The following is a 15,802-nucleotide window of genomic DNA, read 5'->3' as shown; positions in this document are numbered from 1 at the left end:
CAGCCGCCGGATGCGAACAATCAGCGATATGGGCGGCAAATTTAAACGCCGCTCTGCTGATTGGTCGCAGCTGCCAGCCGCGACCAATCAGCGAGATTGGTGCCAAATTTAAACAACGCTTTGCTGATTGGCGCCAAATTTAAACAACGCTCTGCTGAATAATCGCGGCCGCCGGCCACGACCAATCAGCGAGATTGGCGCCAAATTTAAACAACGCTCTGCTGATTAATCGCGGCCGCCGGCCGCGACCAATCAGCGAGGTTGGCGCCGAATTTAAACAACACTCTGCTGATTGGCGCCAAATTTAAACAACACTCTGCTGATTGGTCGCGGCCGCCGGCCGACCGCGACCAGTCAGCGAGATTGGCGCCAAATTTAAACAACGCTCTGCTGATTAATCGCGGCCGCCGGCCGCGACCAATCAGCGAGATTGGCGCCAAATTTAAACAACACTCTGCTGATTGGTTGCGGCCGACCGCGACCAATCAGCGAGATTGGCGCCAAATTTAAACACCACTCTGCTGATTGGCGCCAAATTTAAACACCGCTTAGCTGATTGGTTGCGGCCGGCGGTCGCGACCAATCTGCATTATTGGCGCCAAATTTAAACACCGCTCTGCTCATTGGTCGCGGCCGGCGACCGCGACCAATCAGCATTATTGGTGCCAAATTTAAACACCGCTCTGTTGATTGGTCGCGGCCGCGACCAATCTGCATTATTGGTGCCAAATTTAACCCCTTAAGCGCCGAGGGTGGTTTGCACGTTAATGACCAGGCCAATTTTTACAATTCTGACCACTGTCACTTTATGAGGTAATTACTCTGGAACGCTTCAACGGATCCCCCTGATTCTGAGATTGTTTTTTCGTGACATATTGTACTTCATGTTTGTGGTAAAATTTCTTCGATATCACTTGCGTTTATTTGTGAAAAAAAACGGAAATTTGGCAAAAAATTTTGAAAATTTTGCAATTTTCAAAATTTTAATTTTTATGCCCTTAAATCAGAGAGATATGTCACACAAAATAGTTAATAAATAACATTTCCCACATGTCTACTTTACATCAGCACAATTTTGGAACCAAATTTTTTTTTTTGTTAGGGAGCTATAAGGGTTAAAAGTTGACCAGCGATTTCTCATTTTTCCAACAAAATTTACAAAACCATTTTTTTAGGGACCACATCACATTTGAAGTCACTTTGAGAGGTCTTTATGACAGAAAATACCCAAAAGTGACACCATTCTAAAAACTGCACCCCTCAAGGTGCTCAAAACCACATTCAAGAACTTTATTAACCCTTCAGGTGCTTCATAGGAATTTTTTGAATGTGGAAGAAAAAAATGAACATTTAACTTTTTTCACAAAAATGTTACTTTAGACCCAATTTTTTTTATTTTCACAGGGATAACAAGAAAAAATGGACCCCAAAATTTGTTGTGCAATTTCCCCTGGGCACGCAGATACCCAATATGTGGGGAAAAAACACTGTTTGGGCGCACGACAGGGCTCGGAAGGGAAGGAGCGCCATTTGACTTTTTGATTGTAAAATTTGCTTGAATAATTAGCGGATGCCATGTTGTGTTTGGAGAGCCCCTGTGTGCCCAAAAATTGGAGCTCCCCCACAAGTGACACCATTTTGGAAAATAGACCCCCCAAGGCACCTATCTAGATGCATAGTGAGCACTTGGAACCCCCAGGTGCTTCACAAATTGATTCGTAAAAATGAAAAAGTGTTTTTTTTTTTCACTTTTTCATTTTTACGAATCAATTTGTGAAGCACCTAGGGGTTCCAAGTGCTCACTATGCATCTAGATAGGTGCCTTGGGGGGTCTAGTTTGCAAAATGGCGTCACTTGTGGGGGAGCTCCAATGTTTGGGCACACAGGGACTCTCCAAATGCAACATGGTATCCGCTAACAAATTGAATGGAAAATCGGCTCAAATTGTTAGCGGACACCATGTTGCGTTTGGAGAGCCCCTGTGTGCCCAAACTTTGGAGCTCCCCCACAAGTGACCCCATTTTGGAAACTAGACCCCCCAAGGCACCTATCTAGATGCATAGTGAGCACTTGGAACCCCCAGGTGCTTCACAAATTGATTCGTAAAAATGAAAAAGTGAAAAAAAAAACCTTTTTCATTTTTATGAATCAATTTGTGAAGCACCTGGGGGTTCCAAGTGCTCACTATGCATCTAGATATGTGCCTTGGGGGGTCTAGTTTCCAAAATGGGGTCACTTGTGGGGGAGCTCCAATGTTTGGGCATGCAGGGGCTCTCCAAACGCAACATTGCGTCCGCTAACAATTTGAGCCGATTTTCCATTCAATTTGTTAGCGGACACCATGTCGCGTTTGGAGAGCCCGTGATGTGCCTAAACAGTGGAGCTCCCCCACAAGTGACCCCATTTTGGAAACTATACCCCTCAAGGATTTTATTAAGGTGTATAGTGAACATTTTGAACCCAGAGGTACGACACAGAATTTGTTTACATTAGGTCATCATATTGAATAAGTTGTGCACAGTTCTGGGCTCCGGTGCTCAGGAAAGACATATTGGAGCTAGAGAGGGTACAAAGGAGGGCGACTAAGGTAATAAAGGGAATGGAGGGACTAGAATACCCAGAGAGGTTGTCAAAATTAGGCCTATTTACATTGGAAAAGAGAAGGCTTAGGGGAGACCTCATAAACATGTATAAATACATCAGGGGGCAGTACAGAGATCTCTCCCATGACCTGTTTATACCAAGGATGGTGACAAAGACGAGGGGGCACACTATGCGTCTGGAGGAAAGGAGGTTCCTGCACCAGCATAGAAGGGGATTCTTTATTGTCAGAGCCGTGAGACTCTGGAACTCTCTGGGAGAGGAAGTGGTGATGTCCAACTCACTTAAAGAGTTCAAGAGAGGCCTGGACGCCTTTCTTGAGAACAATAAAATTACATCTTATGCTTAGTTAATTAATCCAGGGATTTAATCTTACTGCCAGATTGGTGTCGGGAAGTGAATTTTTCCTCAGTGATGTAAATTGGCCTATACCTCATGGTTTTTTGTTGCCTTCCCCTGGATCAACGCTGCGGAATAGCTGCAGTGCACAAGAAATAGGCTGAACTGGATGGACGCTTGTCTTTTTTCGGCCTTATAAACTATGTAACTATATGTCATTAGTCTTGAGCGCAAGTGCTCGCTACTTGAGTTTGCATCGGGTACTCAGGTATGCACCATGTACAGCGTGTGCTCGAGTGACATGCTCGAGTCCCTGCTCCGCATGTTTCACGGTAATTAGACACCCAAAAAAAAACATGCGGGGATCGCTCGTGCATGGCAGGCAATCCCCGTAAAGTTTTTTTGGCCGCGAAGCATATGGGGCAGAGACTCGAGCATGTCACTCAAATACCCACGATACTCAATGCATACCAGAGCACCCGATGCAAACTCAAGTAGCGAGCACTTGCTCTCAACACTAGTCGCCATATCGTCATCTTTTTTTTCTTACTTTTGAAAAAAATCCCAACCCCATCACAACCCAAACCCCAACCCTAACCCTAGCACAACCCTAACCCTAGCACAACCCTAACCCCAAACCCAGCCCTAATCCTAGCCCAATCCTAACCCAAGAGTTTATTTTTGACGCCGTTCCTCGTGCGGTATAAGTGATTAGACGACTTTATTCTTCGGGTCGGTGTGATTACAGCAATACCAGAATCATATGGGGTTTTTATGACTGACAGCTGTCACGCACTAAAAGACGCATTTTTTGTAAAATCTAGTTTTTGCATCGCCATATTTTGAGAGCTATAAATTTTCCAGACAGTCATGTGACGGCTTGTTTTTTTGCGGGATGAGTTGACGTTTTTATTGGTGCCATTTTCAGGCAGGTGACATTTTTTGATCGCTTTCTATTCCGATTTTTGGGAGGCAGAATAAACAAAAACCAACAATTCATGAATTGTTGTTTTTTTTATTTTTTTATTCTGTTCCGCGTGTGGTAAAATTGATGAGGTAGCTTTATTCTTCGGGTCAGTACGTTTACAGCGGTACCACATTTATGTGGTTTTTCTATGTTTTGCACTTTTACATAATAAAAGCAATTTTATAGAAAAAATTATTTTTTAGCATATCTTTATTCTGAGAGCTATAACTTTTTTATTTTTAGGCTGATGGAGCTGTATGGCGGCTTCTTTTTTGCGGGACGAGATGACGTTTTCAGCGGTACCATTTTTATTTATATTTGTCTTTTTGATCGCGTGTTATTCCATTTTTTGTTTGACAGTATGGTGATAAAGCATTGTTTTTTTGCTTCATTTTTTATTTTATTTTTTTACCGTGTTCACTGAAGGGGTTAACTAGTGGGACAGTTTTATAGGTCAGGTTGTTCAGGACGCGACGATACCAAATATGTGTACTTTTATTGTTTTTGTTTTGTTTTTTTTATAATAATATTTATTGATGGGTACATTATATTTTTATTTTTGGTGGATTATTTTTTTTATTTTATTTTTTTTATATTTTTGCAATTTTTTTTTTTTTTTTCACTTTCTGAAAGTTTATATACTTTATTACTTTGTCCCACTCTGGGACTTTCACTTTTTTTTTTTGATCGCCTGCATGGCACAGGAATGCAGCACCATCCCTGTGCTATGCAGGCTGTCAGCGCTGGACAGGGAGAAGATTGTTTGGAGATGCACTGCTCATGTCCAAACAATCTTCCTGCTGTCTGGTGACCCGGATGTTGTCATGACGACATTGGGTTGTCATGGCAACACCCGGGAAGCCTTTGCAGACAGCGCCTGAAGAGGATGTGAGTATCTGCAATCACCTCCCCTTGCCCCCGCAATGCTGCGATCGACTTCGATCGCAGCATCGCGGGGGTTAATGTGCTGGGAGCGGTGCAGGACCGCTCCCTGCACATAGTATCGGGTGTCAGCTGTGACAATCAGCTGATACCCGGCGGCGATCGCGCCCGCACAGCCTGTGTGCGCGCGCGATTGCCATGACTTACTAATACGGGTCTGGCTCTTAAGTCCCAGGGCACAGACGCGTATTAGTACGTCAAATGTTATTAAGGGGTTAAACACCACTCTGCTGATTTGTCGCGACCAATCAGCGCTATTGGCGCCAAATTTAAACACCACTCTGCTGATTGGTCGCGACCGCCGGCCGCAACCAATCAGCGACATTGGCGCCAAATTTAAACACCGCTCTGCTGATTGGTCGCCGGCCACAACCAATCAGCATTATTTGCGCCAAATTTAAACCCCGCTCTGCTGATTGTTCGCGGCCGGCGGTCGCGACCAATCAGCGGTATTGGTGCCAAATTGAAACACCGTTTTGCTGAGTTGTTGCCGGCCGCGACCAATCAGCGATTTTGGTGCCAAATTTAAACAACGTTCTGCTGATTGCCCCCGGCCTGCCGCATACATATTCTAGAATACCCGATGCGTTAGAATCGGGCCACCATCTAGTATAATCATATAAAGCAGCTCACAGGAAAATACACCTAAACGAGGTCACGTAATTAACCCAAATAATAGGGGGGCATATTAAGCAAATTGAAATACTTCACCAAATCTTGCGCAAGTGCGACGAGGGGAGTAAATCCAATGTTAATCAAGGTTATGTGAAACAAGAAAAAAGGGGGCTCTAAGTAAGGTATTGGAGCTGATATGCTTAGTCCCTATAGGGATAAGGGTAATCTGTATGGAAGAGGGAATGAGGATACCTCGTTATGAAGTGGATCCTGGAGCGCTGAAGACCTGCTGTGTCCTCCCCACACCCGACGGACGCCGTTTCGCTTGATCGCTTCTTCCGGGGGCGTGTCATACCAGAGGAGGGTCTACGGCCGGTATAAATATAATGTTTGGGCAATGGGAGCCTTTATTTTCTTGTTTCACAATAACCTTGATTAACATTGGATTTACTCCCCTCGTTGCACTTGCACAAGATTTGGTGAAGTATTTCAATTTGTTTAATATGCCCCCCTATTATTTGGGTTAATTACGTGACCTCGTTTAGGTGTATTTTCCTGTGAGCTGCTTTAATATGATTATATTGTTCATTATTTATTAGACCATACTGGGTTTCCTATCCCCCCTTTTTTTGGAGGTTTATTCCCTTGTCTATTTTATTATATTTTTTATTCATTATTTGAAATAAAATTGGCAGAATCTCTTCTTATCTGGCGGTCATATTGCCGTTCTAGATCTTTTTGTGGTAGAATTTCATAGACTTGCGTTGAGTAATGACCTCTGACCCGCCCAGCAAACACTGGAACGATCCGGCTAGTCACAACTCGTAAGTATATTGGAAGGGGCAGGGAACATAGTTACCACTTCAACAGTGAAATAAAAAAAAACCTGCTGGAGTGGTGTTTTAAGATGCTCTTACTTCCACTTTATAATCTTCCCTCCCCTTGTGAAGTTTATATTCAGATTTGGAAATGGATATGTATTTGTACATATTATTATTATTCCCCTCCCCCCTTATATTGTAAAAATCCCTCTATAAAGAGATTAAAAAAAAAAAAAAAAAAAATACACTTACAGGCTGTTCTTATAGAGGCCTAGCCATTTAGAAGGCGAGTTTATATTATGTCAAAATAGCCTACAAGGTGCACCAATTATTTCTTTATCATGCTTGCTTATATAGCACCAACATATTCAGCAGCACTGTGAACTGAATAGATGAAGAACAATAATGTAAACAATAATTCACTCTTTTTTTGTGTTTTTCTAGAATTTCTGGATAAAAATGACCATTCCTTGGCTTCTGCTGTGTTTGCCTCCTCATCCAATAGTTTCCCTATTGCTATAATGCAGGTGAACAGCACAGGACAGAGGGAAGAGTACTTACTGTGTTTCCATGGTAACAGCCTGATTCTGATATATTTTATTACTTTGGACTTCTCGGATGGAGGAAACACCGTCTGTATATTTTATCTTGTAGAGTTCGGTGTGTTTGTCGACTCGTATGGAAGACGGAGTAGAACTGATGATCTAAAATGGAGCCGGCTGCCTCTTGCTTTTGGTAGGTTTATTAGTAGCATGTTCACAGCTTTTTTGTAGGTTGGTAAAGAACAAAGCACTGCATAATTCTTACTAGGATTTAGTCCTTAGGTAGGATTCTCCTTTTTTAGATTTCATTATAATGGCACATAATAAACCTTGTCTGGAGCGTTTGTAAGGAAAAAAAAAACAATACATTTTAAAGCATTGGGTATTTCTCTTTTGTTTGCTATTAGCATACCGGGAACCATACTTATTTGTGACTCATTTTAACTCATTGGAAGTTGTTGAGATTCAGGGACGTGCTGCTCTGGGGTAAGTCCTTTGCCTTATACAGTACATTATTTCAATTATTATGTGTCATTTGTAAAATGTCATCATTTCACATTGCAGCGCTCCAGCCAGGGCTCATTTGGATATTCCAAACCCACGTTATTTGGGACCAGCCATCTCTTCTGGAGCAATTTATCTGGCATCAGTGTACCAGGACAAGCTCCGAGTGATCTGCTGTAAGGGCAATCTGGTGAAAGACAATGCGAGCGATCTCCATCGAGCCCCTTCCACTACACGGAGGTGGGTTGTTTGCTTACAACAACGATATAGAAAGAATTCAAGTGCATACCTAAAGGCTCATGGGACCTGGTGCACAAGTTCAGTTTCCCACCTCCCAGTTTGAGTCCAGTTGCTTATGGTTATTGAACTGCGGTAGCCAGATGGGTGGCTTGATGAGTCAAAGGGGATTGAAGGGTTACACATGGAAGGGTGGTTAAGAAGCTGGAGAGGATTTATCTTACCAGTAGAAGCTATAGGCTTGGTTTTTCCAAAAGTCTTTCCAAGGTTGATATTGTTTCTCAAAATGGTGATGGGTGTAAATGTAATTTTAAGTGTGATAACTTCTCCATCCTAGCCAGCTGTGAAACCTTTGATAGCCAAAGTTTAATTTGATCCAGAACAGTGGGATTGGTGATTTTTCTATTGTCATGAGGTGTGTCTATTGGGTTCTGGGAAATGATCTCGATAAGAGGGCCATATGTTCAGGAAATGAATTTTCAGGGGAATACTACCATGGCCTGACAAATGCCATACAAGAACTCCTGAATGTGGGGCTAAGATGTTTGTTTCTTCACATCTCGACCAAATGTGCTGATATGTTCCAGTGGTTTTATTACACCACCAGAAAGTGGGTGAACTTTCAGAGTAGCAGAACGTCTGAGATTTTATGTAATTGGCCCATTTAAATGTTGACCCCTGGAGTCTGACACATGCTCTCTATACCCTCTCTCATGTATTTGTAGCAGGAACACTAAGGGTATGTTCACAAGCTGCTGCAGATTTTGGCAGGAAAAACGCTGCATACAGTACGCACAATTTTATATGCAACTTCTGTTATGTTTTTTTTCTATTCATTGGAATGGGTGAAAAACGCTGAGAGAACTGACACGATGCAGATTTCAAAAAACGCAAGGAATAAAAAAAAAACCTGTAATGTGCAAGCTAGATTTTTGAAATCTCATTTACTTAATTGTTAATGTAAAATGCAGTATTTTTTCTGCATAAAAATTACACAGAAAAAACACTGCAAAGCGACACGTGTGAACATACCCTAACAGTGAGCTTCATGTTTTTCCCTGCACTGATCGTAGAGATGATTGCAGGGAGGGGATAGACGAGAGTCATTAGCGTTCTGCTTTAAGGCAGGACTTACGGGTCAGACATTTTCAGAGCTGGAGAAGTTCTCAAGTGGTGTTGGTAAGTGGAGTCTTTAGGGGCAGCGATCTGGTCAAAAGTGCCACTTCTGCTAAACCTATAGCAACGGCACTGAAAGAGGAGGAATTTACACAAATTGTCGTGTGTACACATTGTGAAAGGGATTTAAAGTAAATTTACAATTTTCTCTTGTGTGGCAGTCCAAATAAGAGAGGCCCTCCTTCATACAATGATCACATAACAAAAAGAATAGCCGCCAGTCCAGTACCAGGAGAAGGTCTGGTTCGTGAACCCAGTACACCACATCGTTATCGAGAAGGAAGGACAGAGATACGCAGGGACAAGTCTCCTGGGCGACCCCTGGAAAGAGAAAAGTCTCCTGGAAGGTTATTAAGCACCAGAAGAGAAAGGTCACCTGGAAGATTATTTGAAGATAGCAGTAGAGGTCGTGTACCTGCAGGAGCTGTAAGAACTCCTCTTTCTCAAGTCAATAAGGTATTATAATAAAGCACATACTTCTGTACTTCAAATGGGAATCTAATATATTTAGATGGAAATAAAGGACATTTGTAATCAGTTTTCTCATATTAAATAATTGAGGCTGTTACAAATCCACCTTGTAGGAACATTTCAGAGAACAGACCTCTGCTTTTCCTTAAACCGTCATGAATCAGAATAGGCTGCTGCGTTTAGCGCTACATCGGGAAGTTAAGATGCACGTTCCACATTTTGTACTCGTGTGAAACCAGTACATACCATGATTATGATCCTTTCTTATTGGTTGGATTGCTGGGTGTTTTATTTTGCTACAGGCCAAAAGACACTGTCACAAGATCTGCACTGACTGCAGACTTTTAATTTCAGCCCTTTAAAGGGCTTGCGTCACCCATTTATTAATGTAATTAGGAAATAGTTTTTATTTTTTTCCCCCAGTTTTACCATAGGTTAAATTGTCATTTTTTACATTTCCAAGTATTGGCCAGCAGAGGGAGTTGTATGAAAAAGTGTCAAAGCAACCTTTAAAACCATTGCTATAAATGTGGTCTGGCCTCTTTCCCTGCTGGTCATCTGACACCTCCCTTACCCAGGTGGTTATCCAGGGGTAAAATATATTAACGACAGTGTGGTGGTTTTGCGTATTTATACAGTAGTAACCTTGTAAGCAATGATATATAAGCAGCACATATTTAAACTGTATATCTGCATTTATAGACCTTTTACAACATATGAGTGGTAGCTGTCATGCTGGAGCGCAAACAGGTTCACTATGGACCATAGTAGATTAGTGTACAGAATTTTTGCCCTGTCCTCCTTTAGTTTGCAAGTATCAAATTTCTGCTCAGTGGCAGCTGCCAGATCTAAACTAGGCTTGGCTCCTTCTATAACGCCTGTCAGTCTGTGTATGTGATGGTGTATGCTCACTTCGCAGCTATGTAACGTGGCGCGGGGCGGTAGCAGCGGGCGAGGTACTTGTCTATTACGCCCTGGCACGTTGCATGAAAGTGGGGGTCCTGGCTGGGTGTGTGGACTGAGAGTGCTACTCCCGTGCAGGCCACATGTAACCGATCTTGCTGGTTGGGCAGGACCAGATGTTTTACAGTTCGAGGAGAGAGACCACCAGTTTTAAATAAACTTTTTACTGAACATTAACTTGGGGAGGCTTATATACAGTAGATATCGGGCACATATTCTCAAATGTTTCCTTCGCAATACGTAACATTTTCCTCACACATTCAGTCCCTTTCTCTTCTCTCTCTTTACTTGTCCTCTGTCTTCACTCTTTCACCACAACCCAGCTCGATACTAAAGTTCAACTAGAAAGAATCCTTTGCTCAACCCATGGTTCCGCGTCATTCTTTTCTCTTGGAGGAGCTGCTTTGCCAGTATGGCCGGTACTTCTCTTATCTGAAATTGATGCTCTGGAACTCCCAAGGGCACTCTCTTTGTCTTGCATACTTCTTCCTATCTGGCCCCTTTACTTTTAGGAGTTATAAACTTTGGGCCTTACTGCCAGGACCCATATCCAATAAATCACTCTGTCTCTCGGTCTCGTTTCTGCCCCAGATCACGCTCTCTCCTGGTCTCCTCTCACATCTAGGGATACTCATGAACCACGGCACTGCTCACACTAGACCTTACGTCCACTTACTGCGCACTGTGGGCCCTCTCTGCTGTTCTAACAGGAAACTGTCACTTCCCCTTCAGCTTCTCCCCTCCCACTCTGGGCTAGTCCCAAACTTTAATTCTTGCTATCCCTACTGTCAAGCATCACACAATGCCAACATTACTAACACATGTCACAATACACATTATACACCATAACAATACTCGTGTCTTCAAGGAGGAACGTGGCAGTATGTCCATCTCCTTACAGAGACAGCTCCAGCATAGGACATATGATTGACATCTGTCCCCACTCTCCTATGCCCTGGATGTGCCATACATAATCTGTGTAGTTTTAATGCGGTGTCACACTACATAGGTGCTAGTTGGTGCCCCTTTGTGGAAGAAAATGTTTTGTTCTTTTATAGGGAATCTGTCAGGCAGTTTGTGTTGCCCAAACCATGAGCAGCATGAATTACAGCCTGGCTGCATGATTGCAGCAACTTATATGATTTTGGGGTTTCTGAGAAAATATAATTTGAAGATCTGGCTGGTGACTATTGCCAAACATTAGCCTAGATCAGCGCCGTCCCCTGCCGGGTCTTCCCAATGTTAGATGTGATTGACAAGTCTCTCCCTATGTACACTTGTGGGAGATGCCTGTCAATCACTGTATTGCTTGGAAGAACCAGCTGGGAGTGGTGCTGGACTGGTCTGGTCTCCGGCTATGGTCCCCAGCTGGATCTTCAAAGTATATGGTTTCTGAAAAGCAGGAGCTTTTCAGTCAATAACATACATGGCTGAAGTCGGGCAGCAAGGCTGAGATTCATGCTGCAGGTGGTTTGAGCAGCATGATACGCCTGACAGGTTCCCTTTAAGAAGATTCTATTAAACAAAATAAAGAGAGTGGCATATTTCTTTTAGTAGTAATAGCCTCTCTGTAGAGCAGGCCATTAATATTTTATCATTGGGGGTTTATCACGCATTTTAAAAAGAATCTGTCAGCGGGATTTCACCCCTAAACTACTTATATGTGCATGTAACTGTCAGATACAAGTCCAGCAATACCTTTTTATGGCCAGTGCGTTCCTCCGTTACTGATATGCTGTGTGACTTCAGGCAAAGGAGGCGGCGCTGAGCGGGGAATAGAGCTGGAGTGACAGAGACTTCATATCTTCAGCCTCAAATCAAGTCAAATGCCGATATTTTTTTTTTCAGTAATAGAAGAACGGACTGGCCGTGTAAAGGTATTACTGGACTTGCCTTTGAAAGTCCCACATTCCCATATAAATAGTTTGGGGGTGAAATCCTGCTGACAGATTCCCTTTAAGCTGAGCCATGGGTCGGTGTGTCTTTTAGTAAGAATATATGGCAGGGGCCCATATACGTGGTTGTCTAATCCTACGTACTTATTTTATGTCATTGTTGACCACTGCAGGCTATTATTAAATAACATCTGATCTATTACTTATCTTTTTTTTTTTTTTAGGTTTGGGACCAGTCTTCAGTGTAAATGAACAGGACTCTCCAGCAACAGATAAATGACACCACACGGGGGAATGTCTTTATGTCTGCTTTCCACAGGCATATGCTTTTTCTATTCTGATTGTTTGTAGCAGACCAGAACTCTTTTGTGCTATGTGAAGACCACTCACCAACTGGAGCTCGACCTCTCCTACTTCTAGCCATGTTTCGGTTTCCTTCCTCCATATTGTAGGCTACATTCTTATTTTTTTGTTACAGTAATAGGTCATTTTGCCTCTCTACAACATACAACCGATGTAGAGGTTTTGGTTACATTTGCTAAATGAAAAATGAATATTGTATATTGACGATTTTGGACTAAAACTCTTTTCTGCTAAGAATTCTTTACGGAGCTTTTCATTAATTCTAACATCATTGGTAAAGGCACAGCAAAGCCAATGCTTTCTCACAATAGCACTAAAAAACCCGTATTTATTCACCAGTTACTATGTGATGTTTCTGTTCTGCTTACTTCCTAATGCTTTTGCTACCTCACTTACAAGTCAAAACTTGCTTTATAAAACCATCACATTAATGTGCCAGGGGTAACATGTCTGAAAAGGTGCTAAATATTTTATAGGTGTCAATGATCAAGATCTTATATTGGATTCTCATTTTTCAATTGAGAAAGTTTGTAATCTGCCCACTTCTGATAACATGTGTATATGTGGTAAGCTGGACTTTGAATATGTACATATATATGTATCTATATATTTCTGTTTCTCTATTATGCATAACTGCATGAAAGATCGATCACCCTGGAAGCCTCTTGATTTCCGTAAATGTAACAATCAATATGTTTAATAAGGTAGCGCTAATTGAATTAATTGGGTAATGCTAATGCCCAGTCGAAATTTACTGGAGATGTTTGTCCCTTCCAATGCTTCCTTACCTATAAATGAGGATTGTACATACTTTACCACAAAGTTTATATTCATAAAATTGAATATGTTTCTACTTTTTTAAGGTAAATTGTGCATTTTTGAATTTTGCCTTTTGTGAAATGTGTGGAGGGCACAACCAGGCAAGGACGCCAGTCCTATCCACTGATGTATGAGCGTCAAGGGTGATTGTTAAGTGTGGATTGCTTGATTTTTATTATGCTTTGCTGCTCTTTGCTAAGAAAAAAATAAGAATAAATGCACTAACTTAAATTAACATTTGGCCTTGGGGGAAAATATTCTAGGTTACTGAAAGACTTCCAGCATGGGTTTTACATTCAAGAAATTAAGAATGCGTAAAAATGGAAAATCTCTAACCTGGCCATTCATTTTCCATGATTCAGGAGCACAAAGTAGACATATTCTGTTTGGCATATAAACTGTACATCTCTACAGGATCATGCATTCAGTTGACAAAATAAGACATTTCCAAGATACCATGGAAATGTAGCTTTAGCATAGCCTAGTCACTACAAGAACATTCAGGCACCAAGGTTAATACTGAAACAGAGAAAATAATAATTATTAGGGTTGAGCGAGTATGTTCTGTCCGAGTATGCTCGGGCCGAGCTCAGAGTATTTACAGCTGCTCGGTGATATGGTTAAATCGTTCCTGTGTGCATGATTTGCAACTGTTTGACAGCTTTATTACATGTGAGGAATGTGTAAGAAATAGACATTCCTCCCATGTAATAAAACTGTCAAACAGTTGCAAGTCATGCACACGGGAGCGATTTAACCATATCACCGAGCAGCTGTAAATACTCGGAGCTCGGCCCGAGCATACTCGGCGAAAGGGTTAATAGAACATACTCGCTCAACACTAATAATTATATATATTAAAAAAGTGCAATGTGGTTAATCTGTTCATAAGCACAATATGCCTTTTCACAGACTAAAGCTGTCAAGATGTGGAGAAGTCGTTCTCAACAAACGTAAAGTGAATTTGATTATGCAGCTAAACCACTGAAAATATACTTTTCTCCAAATCCACACAAGTTGGGGGACACCCAACTCTCCACCCATGTCATCAAACTCTGGATCTGGATACCTGGCACCCATACATCAGATAGGGGAGATCTTTGTTCTTGAATATTATAGCAACAATAGATGTTGAACACAATAAGTTATACAAAGAAGATGAAGGATTTTTTTTTTTACATGGATTGACTGCCTTCACCCACACTTTGTTTATAAGAAACTTATAAACCAGATACTGATAGATAGAAAAAATAATAATATATATTCACGCTGGAAATTTATTATTCCAGAAAGTGAAACTTTGCTGTGGACATTAAATCTTTTGAATCTGGGTTATGGGTTTTATTATTTACCCCATAACTGAATACTTGTATACTTTTGCCAACACAGTGCTTGGTTAGGCTTTCTTCACATAATTGTGTGAATGCTCTGAAATGAAAAGTTCTCTTATTTGTTACATAAAATAGCTAGTATTAAGAAGGACCTCAATTCTAGGGAAACATTGCAAAATTAATGAAAACATATATAATTGGGAAAAGTAAAATAAATTACTGTTAGTAAGTTAGTAATGAAAGTGCTAGCCCTATAAAGGGGTATATTGGCGCCACTCCATTCTGCATTGAGAGGTGAGCATTGTCGATGTCTTATCCCCACAAACCTGATTGGACGAGTGCTTGATCGACATGTTTGCTGTACATGTCCAATTGAAATAAAGATGATCGACATGATACCAATCATGCACGCATCCTGGCAGGTATGTGGAGGACAAGACATCATCACTTACCTCCCAATGCAGAAGTGAGTACCACTGGAATACCTTTGTAAGAAAGGGAGCTTGGAGTGGCTGAACTCTTGCTCTCCACTGTCTCACTATTTTGACACATTGTGAGACTTCCTGCTTCTGAGCTGAGAGATACCACTGAGAGCAGCAAGAAAACACAGGTGACATCTGAGTAACTGTCTTACTTCATGCTGGATTTAGTTACACTAGAATCCATCTTACATTACTGAATGTATTATGGAGCAGCAGATAGAGCTGGAGGCTAGAAGTAGAATAAACAGAGGTGAATCATGGCAGTCATCTCTTCATTGTGGCTGCTCTGGGAATTGAGTTTATATATTGAGACACTCAGAATAACCCTTTAAAGGCAACTCTTTACTTTTCCAGATTACCCTTTTAGATGCACCTATGTCCTCTTGTGGATAAACCCTTTAGAAGCCGCTAAATATTCAATCCTTTATCTCGGCTTTATAATACACAGAGGCACATTTTTATACATGGTCATAAGTAACAATATCCTGAAATAAAGTTCAAGCTTCTGGCTGGAGATGTAAAAATTACTTACTGATTTGCGTTTCGCTGCCAATTCGGATGCACTGATGAATTAATTATAACACTGCAAAAGCACAAACACTGCTCACCGGGCATTAAAAGTAAATCCTTTTTATATTGCTGTGGGTGCCGTTCCAAGGACTGCTGACGGGTAAAATTTTTAAACTTTATTCCATAATAATTAGAAATTTAAGATTTTCACATCCTGATGGTAA

General features: G+C 41.5%; 1 protein-coding gene across 8 annotated transcripts in view; it reads left to right on the top strand.

The window, feature by feature from the left end:
* Positions 1-13,490, top strand: part of CIT (citron rho-interacting serine/threonine kinase) — a 217,511-nt gene extending 204,021 nt beyond the window's left edge. For all 8 annotated transcript variants that reach the window (XM_073673358.1, XM_073673362.1, XM_073673371.1 and 5 more), the window contains 6 exons: positions 6,730-6,858; positions 6,940-7,020; positions 7,235-7,313; positions 7,392-7,571; positions 8,906-9,200; positions 12,298-13,490. In XM_073673358.1, the coding sequence (XP_073529459.1) occupies positions 6,730-6,858; positions 6,940-7,020; positions 7,235-7,313; positions 7,392-7,571; positions 8,906-9,200; positions 12,298-12,321 (788 nt within the window). In that variant the 3' untranslated portion in view covers positions 12,322-13,490. The remainder of the gene's footprint in view (positions 1-6,729; positions 6,859-6,939; positions 7,021-7,234; positions 7,314-7,391; positions 7,572-8,905; positions 9,201-12,297) is intronic.
* The last annotated feature ends 2,312 nt before the right edge of the window (positions 13,491-15,802 follow it).

This window comes from Phyllobates terribilis, unplaced genomic scaffold (genome assembly GCF_046119375.1).
Source record: "Phyllobates terribilis strain yellow unplaced genomic scaffold, ASM4611937v1 Scaffold_1__5_contigs__length_1240528914, whole genome shotgun sequence".
Lineage (NCBI taxonomy): Eukaryota > Metazoa > Chordata > Amphibia > Anura > Dendrobatidae > Phyllobates > Phyllobates terribilis.
This window is presented reverse-complemented; position numbering and strand designations above follow the sequence as displayed.